Source organism: Mesitornis unicolor, unplaced genomic scaffold (genome assembly GCF_000695765.1).
Source record: "Mesitornis unicolor isolate BGI_N332 unplaced genomic scaffold, ASM69576v1 scaffold27452, whole genome shotgun sequence".
Lineage (NCBI taxonomy): Eukaryota > Metazoa > Chordata > Aves > Mesitornithiformes > Mesitornithidae > Mesitornis > Mesitornis unicolor.
In genome coordinates, this window is record NW_010171771.1 from 18,664 (window position 1) to 36,960 (window position 18,297).

At 38.5% G+C, this 18,297-nt stretch overlaps 1 protein-coding gene across 1 annotated transcript in view; it reads right to left on the reverse strand.

Annotated features, from left to right (window-relative positions):
• LOC104537317 (ephrin type-A receptor 6-like) overlaps positions 1-18,297 on the reverse strand; it is a gene marked incomplete at both ends in the record, with an annotated part of 52,044 nt that overhangs the window by 8,641 nt on the left and 25,106 nt on the right. Inside the window, one exon of the mRNA XM_010180147.1 lies at positions 3,065-3,126. Coding sequence (XP_010178449.1) covers positions 3,065-3,126 — 62 coding nt within the window. The remainder of the gene's footprint in view (positions 1-3,064; positions 3,127-18,297) is intronic.

Consider the following 18,297-nt stretch of genomic DNA (forward strand, 5'->3'; position numbering starts at 1 on the left):
TTTAAGTAATGTATGAAGACTGCAAGATCAAGAAGCAGTGGTTCAATACCCAGGTGGTTTACTTAGTCATGGCCATACTCATAGAACAGCATCTCAAACCCACAGCAGTGATAAACTGCTTGCTAAAATGTTTTTTTAGCATCTTCATATTGCAAATTCATGCCAAATTTTTTACCCAAAAGCTCAAAGTTAGCAGCCAGTATACAGGATATTTTGTGAGATGGGGAAAACATAATCTAGCTGACCTTGCCATTTAATTCATACAAATAGAAGAAAGTAAGGCACTGGTCTGGGGACTTGGCCACATAACTGCAACCAAAATACAGCACTAAAATGAGTTGAAAGATGAGTGCAAGCCACTGGCTTGGGATTCAGGGGAACTGGTTTCATTTCTAATCTCTGCCATGCACTTTGTGCTCAGTACTGTGCAGATCACTTAACACCCCAGTGCTTCATTTCCCTATCTGTAAAGCAAGGAAGAAAAGGCTACGAAGATTTTAGGGTTTAAGGGTCAAGGGGAATTTTACTTGGAGCTTGTGATTCATGGCACAACTCATACTGACAAGAAAGCTAATATCACAGCAAGGTTGTGAGGAAGATGATGGCAAATGCCTTCCATGAGGAGTTGTTCTTCTGGAATACCCTAACATGGTTCATCACAGTGTCTCATTTTGAAATGGTAAGATTGACCCATTTTTGCAGGCATTTGGAGAAGCAGAGGTTTGAGGGATGAGCTAGTTAATTTTTGCACGTTGCAGAAAGGGGAGATATTCCTTATGGTGAGAAGTAGACATTTTTCCCCCTCTCTGTAAAAACACTTTGCACTGTAACAAGTGATTCCTTTCAATAATAAGAAAGATAGACTGTCTTATAAGCCCTTCCAAATCTCATCACATAAGAATTGTCATATTCACCAAACACCTTTCATTAGGATTGCTAAAGATAAATCCTGTCTGGTTCTTTGTGTCTTCACAAAAGCTTTTAAAAGTGTAGATTTATATCTGCAGGAAACAACTATTATTAATGAAGCAGCTGGATTTCTTTTTAAATAGGTTACTTTTCAGCCATTTGCTCTGCTAATTATTACCAGAAATGCTGATGATATATCTACAGTACTTTGGGATGCTGAATATTATCTAAAATCCTTTTTAAAAAGCATTTTAGAAGAATGAACCATATCTGAAGTGTGAACTGAAACTGTAAAATACTATACATGGAAACCAGCTGCAGAAATAATTAGGTCACATTTCCCTCCAGCAGTTTTGCCTACAAATATATCTGATGCAATGTGAGAAGTATACAATAACATCATAATTTTGCTGATGTCAGTTTCTATTAAAGTATCCTAATAAGTAGTAACTATTCTGATAAATAAATGCATGTGAAGAATAATTGGAATATAGATACCATACTGAGCAATTCAGAGAAAGGTAATTCTCTCACATGAACTATTTCAGTATTTGGTTTTATTCTCTTCTATGAAATTCTGCACACACACATACACACATGTACATGCACGCAGCAGTTTCAGGCCCAGGCAGGTCTTCCTGGGCAGTGCTGAAAAATTACAGACCAGGGAAGCCTCAGGTATTTAAATCAGCAGCAGTCTGTCTGCTGCAGATGGATAGAGACATGAGCTAGAAAGAAAAGGGGAGTGATTTTTAAAAACTACCCAGTTTCTAAGAACTTGATGATATCAAACTCTCCAGAAAAATAACCTGATTTTGAGAGATCAGCAAATTCTCACCAGAAACTGTGGTGCTGTCTGTTTCTGACAGCATAGCAGATATCTGTCATGTGTCTTGAAGGAAAATAAAAAAATTACTTGGGAGAGTTGATGAAGAGGACAGGAAGAGATGTTAGAGAATAAGTACTATGGAATAAGCAAAAGGAAGAGAGAAACAACATCTAGAAATATCTAAGATAATGGCTCTGATGTGTTTTCAGGGTCATATCATCTGTTCCAGATGTTCTTCTCTTGTGGCTACCTCTTTTCTCAACTGGCTGTCAAACAGATACTCCCTATATGAGTTTCTCTTCTCTCCACATCTTTGTTCCAATGTGTTGGCTGTTTTCTTCCTCCTACTTATTCACTATTTTCTTTTAGCGGTTCCTTCTTCCTGCTACAAAGCATCCTTGAATTACCATAATCTAGATTTTTGTGCAAATATTTTCACAGCTTCTAGCTGAACACCTCTCCTTTGCACTTGGGATACAGCTTTCAAACAAGTTCACAAACCCATAGTCCCTCCCTATCGCCCACCTCAACCTTGCCTGCGACTGCAGATTTACCATTCTGCATTATGGCAACGGCAAGGCAGTGGGCTAGTAAGGGCAGATGTTTACTTTTTAAGAGAAATTTGAAATACTTGACAATCAATTTATTCACACAGGGCATTATGTTAGTTGGCCTCCGGAGCATTCACAGGGGTTCTGTTAACAAAGAGACTTTTTAAGATAAGTTTAGCCTAGGGGGGGGTCATCCTGTCCTTCTAGTTTTTTAAGAAAAATTAAATATAATTGTGCCAACATATTATTCATGCTTTCTGTAGCCCTTCTTTAATGTTTATTGGTGACCTTTGGGTGATAATTAATGCCAGGACATCTCACCCATGACCTGTTTTCTAATTCAATTTGTTAAATGCAAATATCCATAAATAATTATGAATCAATTACTAAGTCTATTCTACACTTCATCAACAAAAAAAATCAAAAAGTATTTCTGAAGGTGATTGAGAAAAATGAACTGGTTCCATAACGCTACGCATTTGTGCTTCAATTTATCTTTTCCTTCACAAAAACACTAATTAAAATACATTTTGCTAAATACGGGAACTATTTTTGTAGAAGAAATCAATTATATTCTTAAGTTTAAATCTTCTTTTTTTCCAGCCATGCTCTAATGTATCACTGTACCTCAGAAACATACCCTGGGGAAAATGCTTCTATTCTTCACTAAAAATCCATGAATAACATTATGTGGAAATTAATTTATGATAAATGATTTAAATTCTTAACCTAGAATGGTGTCTTATTCAAATGTCATCAGAAAATGGCACCTCACCCGCAGGAAGGAGTCAAGGGATCCATTCTCCATGTATTCAACTACAATCATTACTGGTCTGCCTGGAAAACAGCAAAGAAACACATCAGGATTATAGATGTATTATGGCGCTTTTGTAATTCTGGCTGTTATGCACAGATTATTCACAGTAGTGAAAAATGTTACATATTTTCAAAATCCTCATTTATATCACAAACATAATTCCCTGTGTTATTCTTTAAGAATTATTTTCTATATTTATTTTTTTTTGGTACTGGATTAGTTGGATGTGCATTGTGTGCTCCAGTGTACGCTTCCCTTAAAAAGGATCAAAGAAGAGCCTGCTATGTCCAAATAGCAACACTTGCTGTGTAACATTTTGGAACATATTTGAGTTAAGGCAACAAAAAATAGATTCATAAGCCATGCCCAAGAAATTACAAATTCAGTGCCAAAATTTTCCCTCACAGAAGAATATCACAATTATTTAGGGGCATAGAGATAAGCAGTTAGAAGGGATGTGTGCATTCGGTGTGTATAATCCAACAAAACTCCAAATTCACAACATTTCTCAAATCAAAGTTTTGCTTATCCAAAGCTGAAGATACACTTCTAAACTGGGTATTTCACTAAATACCATTTCACTGTTGATACCCAGGAATAAACTACCACTCTAGAACTGCTTGACAAGAGAGGCCCAATTATCATGCTAATCAGGCTACGCAGCAAGAAGTTTTTTAGAACTGTTAATATTGCAAAGGAGCCATTCTAATATATGCAAAAGTAATGTAATGAATAACTATGTTGGTAAGATTGGAAGGAGGTAAAAAGTCTTAAAATGGCAAACTTTTCTTTCCCTGAGAATGCCTGTCTCTTCTGGGGTTTGCTGGAAACCAGGGGTGTGCCAAGTGGTGACACCACAAGTCCACCCATGTCACTTTCTCAATACAACACTAACTGTTCCAGTATTTTTCACATCCAAAGGCAGACTCTTTCATGACATTTTTTTCTCTGCCTTTTGAATTATGTTTGTGTTTTATTAGGATGAGTGGATGAGAAACACAGTGTTCATGGTGAAGAACCGTAGAATGGTTATTTATTATTATGATCATATTTATTATTATAATCATTCCAGCACAGTTGTCCATTTCTGTACATGTTAACTTTCTGTTCAGTTTGGTTAACAGTGTGTTTTTTACACAGTAAGCCACAGCCAGGTATTCCTTCCAAGCTGTTACAGACAACCTTGAATTAAAGTGAATGAGCCATTTCTCTGCTTGTCCCAGCATCTTGACTTGGAGTTCCAGGTACCCCGGCGATGTTCACTCATGTAGCTTAGTCTAATCTTTCTGGAGTTCCTTACAATATTCTCTCATTTCTTCTAATAAAATTTGGAGTTCTTTCTGTATTCTCTCTCATGTTTAGGTCTTCAATGAATAAAACAGTGCTTTATAATGTTGGCACAGTATCACAATTTTTTTCTGTGTGAATATTCTCAGATGCCTTAATAGTCTTTTTGGATAGCCTTTCTGAAGTGTGAAGAATTACCAGCTTATTTTTTTTTAATTGAATGTTTGGTCTCAGCTGCAGATGTGCATCTGTCACCAAATCAATTTATATTAATCTGATCCATTGTTATACCCTGGTTTTGCATTATAAGCTTAAACAATACATCACTTTTAAGCCGTTTTCTTAACTCCACTCTTAACTGCTGTATATTGGAAGATCAGACTCAGTCTGTACCACTCGCCATCCTACCTAAATCTCCAATGAACTTGTTGCAAGATTGTGTCAAGACAAAATGAAACTAGCTCCATTGGTTGATTATCTTAAGCAAAAGTCTTAAATCTGGATACTAACACTGACTTCTCAAAACATCTTTTAGCATGCCAGCACTTGATAAAAGCCATCCTATTTTGACTGCAAGTTTAATGTATCACTGAAGATATTTATGTATTCCAAGATGGACTGTGACAGGCAATACAGTGAGACTTTTAGTCAGGATAGTATTTATCATTGCAGTACCTGTAGATCAAAAATGTTTCAGCTATTGTTTCAGTTGCTTGAAGGTATAGTAAAAAACTCTGCTACACAGCAGATTCCAGTGGGTACATTTATCATCAAAGTGGTGATGACACCAATTTGATGATAGACACCTCTTGTACACCCAGAAAACACTTCTTTTTCAATAATTTTATAGGTTTGCAAATTTCATGCAAGGATTTCTAAACATTTTACAAATGTAAATACATCAAGTGTCAGGAAAAATAAGGTAGGACACATCTTGATTTCAAAGGTGTGGTAGTAAAAACAGGTTCAGAAAATCAAGTGGCCCTCTATATAGTCAGTATAGGACTATAATGTATATCCTATAGGATAGGCTGTGCTTGGTTACCAAGACACAGTGCTGTATTTTCTTACCTAGATGAGTAGCACTGTAGAGGCACTTGAGTGATTCCATTGTGTGTTCGTGTTGCATGAACAAACTCTCCAATTCACAAATGATTGGAGGAATGGGACTAGCAGTTGGCTTTGGAGAAGCAGGATGAGATGTGAGGATGAGCAGCTGACTCTGGCACATCCAAGGGTAGAATCCAACATCAGGTGTCTCAGTCCAGAGACCGAGTTGCCAGTCCCAAAGGCAGGCAGTGGGACAGACTGGACTGCAATCTGTTATGCCTAGTCTCCAAAGGGTCAGAAGGTGGACTTGTGCCCAAGACTTGTGTAGAACAAAGTTTTTGGTAAGTAAATAAGCTATGGATGACATTAATTTATGTTAGATTCATTTTAGCTGCAAAAAGCAGATGTTATCCTCTATACTATGATACAATTTGAGTTCAGACCAAGATTAAGGTCTGTGCTGAACGCTCTACAAACACAGAATAGTGCTTTTGCTTTAAAGAGAACTACAAAATTTACTTTAAAAAATAATACTGGCAGATTTCTAAACCAATGTAATGTTTGCCTTTAGACAAAAGAAAAAAAAAGACTTTGATTATAAAAATCCATGTTGCTCTCATGGTACTAAGATGAATTCTTCATCCTCAAAACAAGGACAGGAATGAATAAATGGTGGGAGCAGAGAAGTCTCTGAGTGGGAGAAGCAATCTGATTATTTTACCACAGGGTTGACTAATGCAGTTCTGACATTGAATTATTTTCCTATATTTATGATGCATTACACACATGAATCAGGGACATTTTTACTTAAAGAAAGGGGTTTAAGGACAAATAGCAGTGGGAGGTGATACAGATGTGAGTCAGGAAAGCACTCAGGGCTCAGAAGGGCAGCACAGGCTGCAGTGCAGAGGCAGCCACGCCAGCGCTGCCTGAGCTGGCTACATGAGCAGCTGTGGGGCTCACACAGAGCCCCAGGGAACACTATGGGCAAGAGCATGCACCAAAAGGCACTCCTGTGACCAATGACGAGTCCCCTCCATGGCATGAGTGCTCCTCACTGGACAGGTGAACACCCAAACTCTAGTTTAAAGACTTGACCAGTTCAGGTGAGTGTTTTCACATAGATACAGGTATAGGCACTGGAGATGCATCTGAAGAAGAACCAGGTTAATTTTGCAGTCAAGATCCACATAAGAGAAGGCATGGAAAAAGGGCACTGGAAAAGGTGTCAGCTTGAGCTGAGGAGCTGGAATAAAAGACAGAGGTCAAGAGCATCTAGGAGCTAAAAACTGCAGATGTTGCTGGAGGAGAGCACACACCTTCATGTTTGAACTGAGGGAGGACAAAACATAAAAAGGTTTGAAGATGGATTCAATGATTAAATGAGTCAAACATGATTCTTGCAGCAGTATTAGATACCTAGCAGTGCTGGAGTAGAGAGTACTGTTAGAAAATAGACTTTTAAAGTAGAGAAATTATATAGTGTTCTGAGGCAATAGGTTTTAACCCAAATATGGATTTTACACACTATGTATATCACATTTAACATCTGTAGCACCTCAGTGTATCAAATGTATCATTTTACTACATACTTAACAATATGAAATTATAATAGTATTTATACATGACGTATACTGATACCATAGCCACAGTCACTGTTTTCAGACTTTCTGTGAATCTATAAGTATTCCCACTCCAGACATGCATATGGGATACTGGCTGAAGCAGCTTCCTCTCCTTGCATATGGAGTAATTCTGTCTCGGGCAGATCCATTTCAGACTCCCACCACCTCAGAAAGCCAGACTGAACACGCAAGAGCAGTATCAGTGCTTGGCATGATGCAGAAAAAGGACATGAATTTAATTACTTAGAACTTAGATGAATCTGTAGAAGGTGGGGGTGTTATTCATAGTTTTGATGTAAATACTACCTTGTGACAAGAGGCTGACTGGTTTTGACAAGGTGGGTTTTCTTCCCTGAGCAAGTTCTTCACTGGAATTCTCTCACCCAGCTGTACGGCAATGCCATTCAAAGAAAAGCAGCATAAATGACAAACAGTCTGTATTGATGTCATGCCACCATAGAATATGTTACAATTTTGAATTTTCCATTGATCAATCTGCTTGACATTTTTTTAATAAGCAGAAATGCAAAACAGAAAAAAGAAAACCATGCATTGCGGAATAATGTAAAATACCAATTATATTTGAAACTCACATCGTATATATTTTTAGTTCTTTTTCTATATTTTTCTATAACACAAGATTTTGATAGTGTGTAGTTTAATGGAGTGGCAGAGTGATGAATAAGGAGGAGAATTTGAAGTGTCATATCAATAACAAAATATTCAGCTTGTTGTCTCCTTTTGTCATTTTAAATAATGCAACAAAGCCCATTTTAATGAATTTTTTATGTAAGATTAATCCTCCAAAAAGAAAAGTTAGTACATGCCCATTTCTTCAGTCTTTACTTATAATGGAATCTTTAATACTTGTTATGGGAAGAGATCTGTTAGTTTAAACGCAGGATACGAAACACCTATAACAGCAAAGGTTTGAATCTGTTCTCTAGGTCATATAATACTGCAGTCTTCATCACCTCTGTAGGTCAGAATTCATGTGTCCCAGGAAATCACTTCCTTATGAGGTACTTTTTCACTCCAAAGCCATGTCCTGCTCTTGGTTCCTCACTATCTTTCCTCCTGCTAAAGCCGAAGAGATAAGGCTAAGAGAGCAAAACACACAGGCACTTCTTCAGGTGGCACTGGGCCTTTCAGTACTCCAATAGCATGCAGAGCACCCACAGGAATACCCTGTGTCCCTCACTGAAACACCCAGGCCTAGGAAGGCGTTCCCAGAGTTAACACGAGGAGTTCCTTACATATTGCTCCAAATAGGGCAACCACTTGCTGTGGCACCACAGCTTCTTCACTCTTGCTACTAATAATGATTGAGTTGTATGCATCAGAGGAGAACTTATTTCAGCAAATCATTAAAAAAATATATTTTTCCATAACAGAAAACCAATAGAGGAAAAAATAAAGAAAATTAATGATTATGCAAAAAGCAACTGAAAAAAATCGGCACTGTTAGCCCATATCAATGTACATGAAGCCAATGGGAACTTTGCTGCAAGCCATCCCACTTGCATTACTGACTTACATTACAGAAGGTCTCAGACTAAGACTTGTGTTCCATGAAGCCTCAAAAAGTAGTAAATGCAGTTCTGACCCCCTTCTAGAGACTTCAGAAGCCAGTGTTTGCAAACAGGATAGCATTCACATACATGCATCCTGCTGTTACAGGACATCACACAGATATAGCCAACTTTTCTTGCTGTTAGTGCTCTTTCTGCTTTTGTGTATCTAGATAATACTTGCATTAGTTTAATTATTTTAGGTAAGGGAATATACCTTTGCAAAATCAATTGATATAAATAAAGAAATACATGAATTAGCAGAAGTTATTGTCTTTTATTTAGCAAACTAGGGTCATACAGGTGTCACTACTAACTGAAGAAGATTTACTGTAATAACAAAATCTGAAAATACTGTTCTCTGAGCCGTTTATCTGTAACTTTATCCTGAATACTTTTACTCACTATGTGGTAACCCACTGGCAAGAATTAATCCCTCTTGGTATGATTTGGAAGCCAGGAAAAGTCTACATGTATACTTCCTAATAAACATTCTCAAATCCTCTGCCCTACCCCTCCTGCAACAAGAAGCTATGTAAACAGTTTTTCCTATGACAAAGAGAGAATGTGCTTTGAACAATATAAGTTTTAGCAGTCTCTGGCATGCTGCTTCTGCAACCCCTAATCCACATCAATCCTCCAGTGTACCTACAAAAGATATTCTGGAAGGTTTTGAGGAAAGAAAAGTGGAACTGTAAAGAGAAAGCAGTTGCAACTTTCCCATTATTTGTTTTCTTATCCTTATCTTTCCATGAGAGAAGCAAATGAAGTGCAGTAGGTAGTAAAAGCAGAACAAGTGCTTGTCACTAGTTGGAGGTTGGGTGGGTGAAGATGAAATAGTGGCTAAAATTATACCATAGAAATACAATAACTGGCTCAGAATCTGATATTTTCTGCATTTATATATTCCAGACATATATCTTTTTAAAAATGGCATTTCTCCAAGTTTCCTTGTGTTGGATTGGTTACTTGTATTCTCTCTCTCTACATATTTATTAGTATTACAAATACAGTACGGATTAAAAAAGTTCTGTTCTATTCCTGCTGCTTATGTTTACATGAATACTATAAACGGAAATGAAAAAGAAACACCTTCATCGTTAGGGCCAGATGGCTTATTAGAACTCAGATGTACACATGGAGGGGAACAAGAGCTCATGCATTTGCAGACCAGCTCTGAAAGCTGCTGCATGAACTATTCTAAGTACATCTAATGCACCTCATTTGAGATTCTTACAGTATTTTTCAAATACTTATCTAGAAACAGGTAAATCCATGCTTTGTATGGTGAAAAGAGAGGAGGAGGCAAAGTGAGTTGGCTGAGCTATCACAAAAACCTAGTCTTCAGCCTGCAAGAAAACCCTGTGGGAACCACCATATCTGCAGAAAAATCTGCACAAAGAGGCTTTGTGCTGTCTTCACGTTCCCCAGTCTTGAGAAGTGTGCCTTCCTGGGCCCTTGGGATAAACTGATGTACCTTAAAAAATAATCTGAATTATGGCAGTTGCCCAAGAACTTCCACAGATCATTACAACAGCTGATGTTTCCATCAAAATCTTGATGATATACCCTGGAACCATTCTGTCTCACCTCCATGCCTTATAAGGAACACCTTATAATGACTTGAAAAAGGTTTTAAGAGATGACAAAATCACAAATCAGAACAATGAACTGAGCTTAAGGATTGCATTTTTGACCATCCATCAGTTTTTAATAGAACTGATTCTGGCATAAGATTTCTATTGCTTGAAATTTGACCTAGTACCCTAAAAATTCTAGCACTTTCACTTTAGCACTGAAGCAAAGAAGAATAAAAAAATCAATAATGAATAACAGATTCTGATTCAGTTTAAGAAAGATACTTTTCCCCAGTTAGATTAACCAAAACAATTCACCTCACTTTTTAAAATAACTGAATTTCAGCATATTTTGCTTAATCTAATGACATTTCACCCTTAAGTTATTCTTAACGTTTTCAGTGTTCATACTACTCTACATCCTCTTGTGAAAAGAGCAAGGGATGTTCTTTGGTTCAAAATTAGTCTACAGAGTCTGACAGCATCAAGGATCACTTGCCCTTATTGATCCCAGAGCATGTAAAGGAATTCAAATTTAAACAGAATTAAGTCTGTGTATCTGGGTCTTCTGTACTTCATCAATATTCAGTATGCCACGATACATAACAGGTATGTATGGGACATAAGAAACAAAGCTTATTTAATATCTGTTGTGAATTTACCTGTTATCATAGGTGCATTATATTTATAAGCTGTAAGCTATAACAGAAATTTGAGAATGAGCAAAATAAAAAAAAATGTATACATAAGGCTACAGTAAAACATGGTTTTAAGCTTTCGTATGTATAAAGACATGGTTAAGGTATTATTTTAATCCTATTCTGAAATGTCACGGCATTTTTAGATTATTCACTACTGTGCCTAATTGTGCTCTTTACAAGATTCTGATGTCTTGCACTCTAGAATATCCTTTATGTATTTTTTCATTTACTATTTGAGCACACACATTTTGCTCCTATTTCTTTTTTGTCTACATAAAGTTTAAACTTCTGTGCCACCAGAAAAATTGATGAGCCACCACCTCCTCCTTCATTGTTTGTGAGTATCTTGCTGCTTTCTACACATGAAAGAGGCATCATTTCTCATTTCAAGAAGCAGTGGAGGACACATATCAATACTCTGAAGTTACTGAAATCCACAGAGAAAGCTTTGGTTGTAAGATGTGTGACTTGCTAAATATAAAATTAAGAAAACAAACCATCATGAGTCAGGGCCCCAACAAATAAATGATGCACTGTACCTAACATTGTGACATTTTTGTGATCTCATGGGTTTTTTTCTTATTTCTATTTGAGATTTTTTTTCACCTGCATGATATCAAGGCACACATTCTCAAGCTTCTTCTATCAACTCTGATTTTGATCATGAACAAAAGCCAAGAGTTACAATGAAGATGGGTAAAGCAGCAAACCTTAGATGCAAAGGTTTTTAGAAAAGTGTATACATCTTGAAGAAATAAGAAAAATATGGAAACTCCTTGGCACATGAAGAAGAAAACCAAAAGTATTAATCTCCCATAACTTAACTCCTGTAACTGTGGAGACACCTCCATAGCTAGCAATATCTAGATTTTTTCTGAGAAAGAAAAAGGAATGGCAAGGGAAGGAGTAAAATTTTCATAACTGTGCATCACAAACAGGTCATATGAGTCAGTCTAGAACTTTCTGGTCTTCACCAACTGTATAAGGCACCTAAAAAGGCCTGTTAAATACCAGTGTGTAAAATCCAGAGTTAGATGATTTCCCATACACAGGATTTGGGTCTGGAAATAGCACTTTCAGCAAGTTGAATTTGGTAAAGGTACACTGGCTTTCTACCTAAAACAGATCAAAAAACCCTAAACAACATTCAAGTTAACTATTCCCTCTTTCTCCCACCTCACAAAAAGTCAAACAATTCTGAATCTGCTTTCATACCAAATGCTTTACTGCTAGGCTAAAAAGGGAGTTCATTTTTTTTCCTTTTATCTTTAAACAAAGAGTAAGTCTGTGTAGTTTATTTACAAATAATTTCTGTGTGTATCCATCAGGCTCCTCCAGCTCTTCTCTTCCTATCTTTCTGCACCTGTTAGTAATGAACAGCAGTTTGCTTCAATTCACATTTTCTTGTTGTCAGATTTTTATTCATACTTTGGTTGTGAAGTACATCCTGTCTGCCTAATTGAAAAGTCCACATGTATTTGAACTTCTATTAGAAGTTCTTTCTACTCAGTGAATACATGCCATTATGTACTAGCACTAGTGACCAGGAGTGCTCCAAACAGGATGGGCAAACAGGTCATGGTGCGTTGGCCAGGGTGTGCTGTGGCAGTTTGCACAGCAGTTTGCATGGGAAGGCATACAAGGAGGACACCTTTTCAAAGGAGGAGCATTCTACTGGCCCAGTGGGAGACTTGAAGTACACATAACCCAGCAACTGGGTACCATTCCATGACCATCTGTACAGGTCAAGGGCACTCATCCTACCTGACTCTCAAGGCAGAATGGTGGGCACTCATCTGAGAGCAAAGGCTGCAGCTCTGGCTGAGGGATCTGCACCATCTAACCCAGCAGTGGCTGATGCCTCCACCCAGATGGAACTGCCGAAGGGAGAGGCCGCAGTGCAGACCTCAGACCATAGGAAGTGCCTAGACCTTTCTCCTGTGGCACAGACAGGCGGCAGACCTGTCTGCAAAAGGTGTGCCCAGGTGGAGGCCCTCCTGCAGCAGGTGGCTGAGCTGCAGGAGGTGGTGAGAAGGCTGCATAACATCAGGGAGGCTGAGAAGGAGTTAGATAGCTGGTTCCGAGCACAGTCTGCAGTGGATCCACAGCCCATGGCCAAACAGCCAAAAACTCCTCCACAGGCACACACAGAAGTGAGGGGGGCCAACAATGGAGAATAATGGAAGACTGCAATAGCAAGGACTAGCAAGAGGAAGAGACTTCCTCCAAAGCCTGAGGTGCCTTTGTAGAACCGCTTCACTGCTCTGCATAATGAAGAGGAAAGACCTGTCACACAAGGAGAGATGCTGGAGTTGAGGCAGGCAGCCTTATCTGCATAGCCAGCACAACTAAGAAAAGGTGATGGGCAATAGTTGTAAACGACTCACTTCTGAGAGGTACGGAGGCACCCATTTGCTGACCTGATGCACTTTCCACTGGGGGCTTGTATCTGAAAGATTGCCAGGGCTTGTACAGTCCACTAACTATTATCCACTGCTGTTTTTTTCACGTAGGTGCCAGTGATACAGCCAGGAGCAGTCTGAGGACTATCAAGAAGTATTACAGAGCCCTAGGAGTGTCAGTAAGGGACTCTGTAGCACAGGCAGTTTTTTTCACCAGTCCTCCCAGTCACAGGGAAGGTGTTTGAAATGGTCAGCTGGATCTGGTGAATCAACAATTTGTTACAGGACTGGTTCCATGGACAGGAGTTCAACTACTTAGACCATGGGACTCGTTCTGAGAAATCTGGTCTACCAGGGGTTAATGGGGTCCATCTGTCAGAGAACGGGAAGAGCATCTTTAGTCATAGGCTTGCCAAGCTGGTGAAGGGGGCTTTAAACTAAAGTTGCCAGGGGAGGGAACCTCAATCCATTCCAGTCCCACCAGTTTGATGCTAGTGCCAGCAGTAGATGCCCAGAGCCTGGAGAAGGATCACAGGCCACCAGGACAGCACCTGAAGAGCAGCAACCAAGGAATTCCTGACAGTCCAGCCAGTAGGTCATCTTCATTGGGGGCCCAACTTAAATCTCTATGCAAATACATGTACCATGAGGAATAAACAAGAGGAGTTAGATATGTGCCTGCCCGCAGGGCTATGATCTCATATATATTGGCTTCACAGAGACATGGTAGGATGGCTCCTATGACTGGGTTCTGAGTTGCATTAAAAGAAGTGTAGCCAGCAGGACAAAGGAGGCGATTTTTGCTCCTCTACTCTGCTGAGACACCACCTGGAATACTGCGTCCAGCTCTGGTGCCGCCAACATAAAGAGACCTGTTGGAGAAGGTCCTGAGGAGGGCCATGAAGATGATCAGAGGGCCAGAGTACCTCTACTAGGAAGACAGGCTGAGAGAGTTGGGTTGTTCAGCCTGGAGAAGAGACGGCTCTGGGTAGACCTTACTGTGCCCTTCCAGTACCTGAAGGGAGCCTACAGGAAAGCTGGTGAAGGACTGTTTACAAGGGCATGTAGCGATAGGACGAGGGGTAATGACTTTAAACTGAAAGAGGGTAGATTTAGATTAGACAATAGGAAGAAATTCTTCACTTAGAGGTGGTGAGACACTGGCACAGGTTTCCCAGAGAAGTTGTGGATGCCCCCTCCCTGGAGGTGTTCAAGGCCAGATTGTGTGGGGCTTTGGGCAACCTGGTCTAGTAGGAAGTGTCCCTGCCCATGGTAGGAGGGTTGAAACTAGATGATCTTTAAGGTCCCTTCCAATCCAAACCATTCTATGATTCTATGATTAGTTGGAGGATTATAGGCTAAACATGCCACTGAAATAGAACTGAAGTTAGAAAGAATAAATTGGAAGAGTCATTTGGCTCAGACATCCTAGAAAATGCATAAACAATAAAAGAATCAATTTGTTAGTCATCGAGAAAGGATTAGTAATTTTTCATTTAACAAAAAATACAGAAGTTTAGGTGTTGGAATCCAGAGGAGGGAAAAATGCATTAACTGAATAAAAAAACAAACCCAGAAGTTACTTTTCTTATTATTGGAGTACCATAATTGTAGTTGAGTCTCACTATGAACAATTGCTCCCTGATGGTTCTTGTTGAGTAATTTTGTTCAATATGGGTCTGTCAATACAATTTGCTTTCAGTCGTCAGTTTATACAGTATCAAGAATAATGGGCTCACTCAGGTGTACTTGGAAATTGTAATAAAATATTAATTTTAGGGAAAACAAAACTGATAATAATCTGATTTAGTATTCTACAGTTATGCCTGAGTTCTTTGAGAAGCTCTTTGTAATAAATGTGAATATTATGATGTCTGTTAAGACAAGCAGTCATAGACAACCAGGCAGTAAAACACTGAGAAGGGGATATCCCCTATATAAGGTAAACATGGAGGAGTCGTCCTGTCATTACTTAGTCCAAGACTCAGTGAACAAACTGTCCTTTATCACTTCTAAGTTTCTGGAAAGTAAATGCATCCTCATTTCTTGCATACAATATATTTTTTGAGGTTCACAGGTGTGCATTGCTTTATCAAGCAATTTGCTAATTTCTTTGCTTCCATTTTCCTAAAATCTAAAAGAGATGGATAATTAAGCCTTGCAAATTAAGTGGTAAGAAATAACTGATGGTCAAGCTTCATTAAAAAAGTCACATCAAGATACTTTCATAGAAGCTTCAGAAGAAGCTTCAGAGAGGTGCTCTGTGAGTAAAATAGGAGGCAATGACCGAGCTGCTGACTACATGGGGAGATCAGAGGGCTCACAAGCAAATCACAGCACTAACATTCATAGAAATATGTGTATGGAAAGAATGATTTTGATGTTTTTTTCCCTCTCTCCTGCTAATGCAGTTTGAATGCTGAAAAGTATGGAGGGAGTCTGGGAGGTTTGCTTGACAGGGATTTTTCCATAGTTTCTCATAGCCTGACACCCATCTCTAGTTGTTCTTGTCAACACAAAAACTCAGGAAAGTTTAGCTTGAAAGAAGCAGTAGGAAAGGTTTTTGCTTTTCCTGCCTTCCTTTCCAACTCAGAAAGCTTAATGATCTGTCTGACACTCTTCAAACACAGCAGCATACCATAAATTTTACTATCTGTAACTTCTACCAGGCAATATGGATTTGCATTTACGTAACAAACCCTTTGCATGTGACTGAAATCAAGAGCTGTCAATACACAGCAAGAGTAGTAGGCCAAGAATTTCCCCAAAATGCAGCGCACAACACTGCACTTAGTTTGGAAGTGCTGAAATTTGAATAAATAGATGCAGCACTGGCAATTTAGGTATTTGTTTTTTCACAACATGCATATATATGTGTATGTCTGTGTGTGTAGGTGTAATTATGAAGGAAGGGGTAAGCTTCCACAGCTCATACCTGTGGAAGCATGATAAAGAGTGTGAACTGCTAAGTGGTTTAAGAAATCTGTTTAATAGATGCAGGGATATCACCTGATAAAAAGTACTTATTGCTTTTGTGAATCCATCTGTCATTATAGACCTACATCGATTAAGTCATGTGAATTTGTACTGCTGACAGGTAGGTTAACTAGAAACTAAGTAATCTGCAACACAAACAATAGCTAAATCAAAAGGAAGCTATTGAAAATGGGCTTGTTTTTGCAAAAATAGATATTTGGAGGCCTGCAGAAAATTTTGCTTCTAGTGAAATGGCTGTATAGCAGTGACAGACTTTTGATCGAACTATCAAAAATAAGAACTATTGCATTAGCATAGTTATGTCTATGCTTACAAAAAAAAGGCCTACATTTGAGGCAATCAATTTATGCAGAAAGATGTTACACCCCATGCCAGCAGCATAAATTAATCTTTACGTTGGCTAAATGAGGATACCTTTTACATAAGTGAATCTCTGCACAGTGCAAAAATGGACAACAAACTACACAAACCTGAACATCAGCTGTCAGTGCAATGGTAAAAGAAATACATTGCCTCCAACTATTGAGTGAAAAGTAGAAAGGGAAAAAAGGAAATCAACAGCTCTGACAAACTGTTCTCCAGATACTTAGTTATATCAGATTATCCAGTTTAGTTGTGTGTTTCACTTAAAATATCTGTAGGGAATTTTGTAGAAAAAAAGATGTAGAACCATTTTGCCTTTAGTAAGGAATAAATTTTCTGACTATTTTGAAGTAAATCTGCCACTTAGCTTGATTTAAAGGTTTTGGTAAATAAAAAACATCTCACTATCTTTGTTCCCAATGACCCTAATAGTAGAATAATGCAGGCTTTTTTAAGCCTTCAATGTAGTTAAATTCACTGACAATTTATACATAAGCTAAATGTGAAGCAATTAGGTTATAATTCAACAGAGTTATTACACATTAAGTACTTCTGTTAGGCTTATGAAAGCTACCAATGAGTCCAATATGAGCCCAACATCTCAGATAATAGAGGTGGGGTCACTGCGCTACCCAAGGCAGCAATCGAGCACGCTGCCCTGCAGTACCAATACACACATAGCAATCCTCTCACTTTTAATGACAGACGGTAGGAAACAACATTATGACTGCAATGGACAGTTGATTTTGCCTGCCTATTGCTGTTCTAACAGCCAGAGGCTGCCATAATAACACAGATATCACTGCTTAACTACCTTCTTGGAGCACTGTTGCCTTGGGTGTCTTTGTTCCTTGGTGAAGCAATAGTCAGAAAAAAACCCAGGTATTTAGTGCAGTGGTTTTTTATACAAAGGAACAAAGGGTACATCCCTTCTCTCTTTGTACTAAGGTGATTAAGGACTCAAGGATAAACTTGTATTTTCCACTGAGTTATGCACAGTAAGAGATTCCTTTTTGAGTCTCTCACATCCCAGATCAGTAATCATTCAAGAGACTTTTATTTTATTTTTTTTTTTTCAAAAACTTAAGTAAATGTGTGAAGTTTTCCCTCACATGTACACCAAAGCTGGGTTTAGCAATTCAGAAAGTTATCATGAAGTGGAAATGGCATCCTCTGGTCATCTCTGTAATAGAGAGAGGCAATTCAGAATTAAGTTTGTGCTTAATGTAAACACAGGTATGTTAAAGTGAAAAAGGAAGAGTTAAATGGCAGCACTACAGATAAGATTGTTAGGGTACATTTGCTAACAGTAATTTCTGACTCATACTGCAGTGTTTCATGCCACCTGGAGTCCACATTCACTCATTCTCAAAGGAACACATCTAATCCATGGGATTTATTACAATTCTTCACTGGCTTTCAACTACCTGACAATCCTCACTTTCCAGAAGACGGGCAGTCTCTACCTTTCTGAGGGGTTGCTGCTTGGCTCACTTTTTTATTGTTGACATGAACAAACAATAACATTTATTTCCATTAGCTTGTTAGGGTATATGTTGCACATCATGTAGCGGCATTTTCATTTTTTCCCTGTTTTGAATATTTAATCAGACTGAAT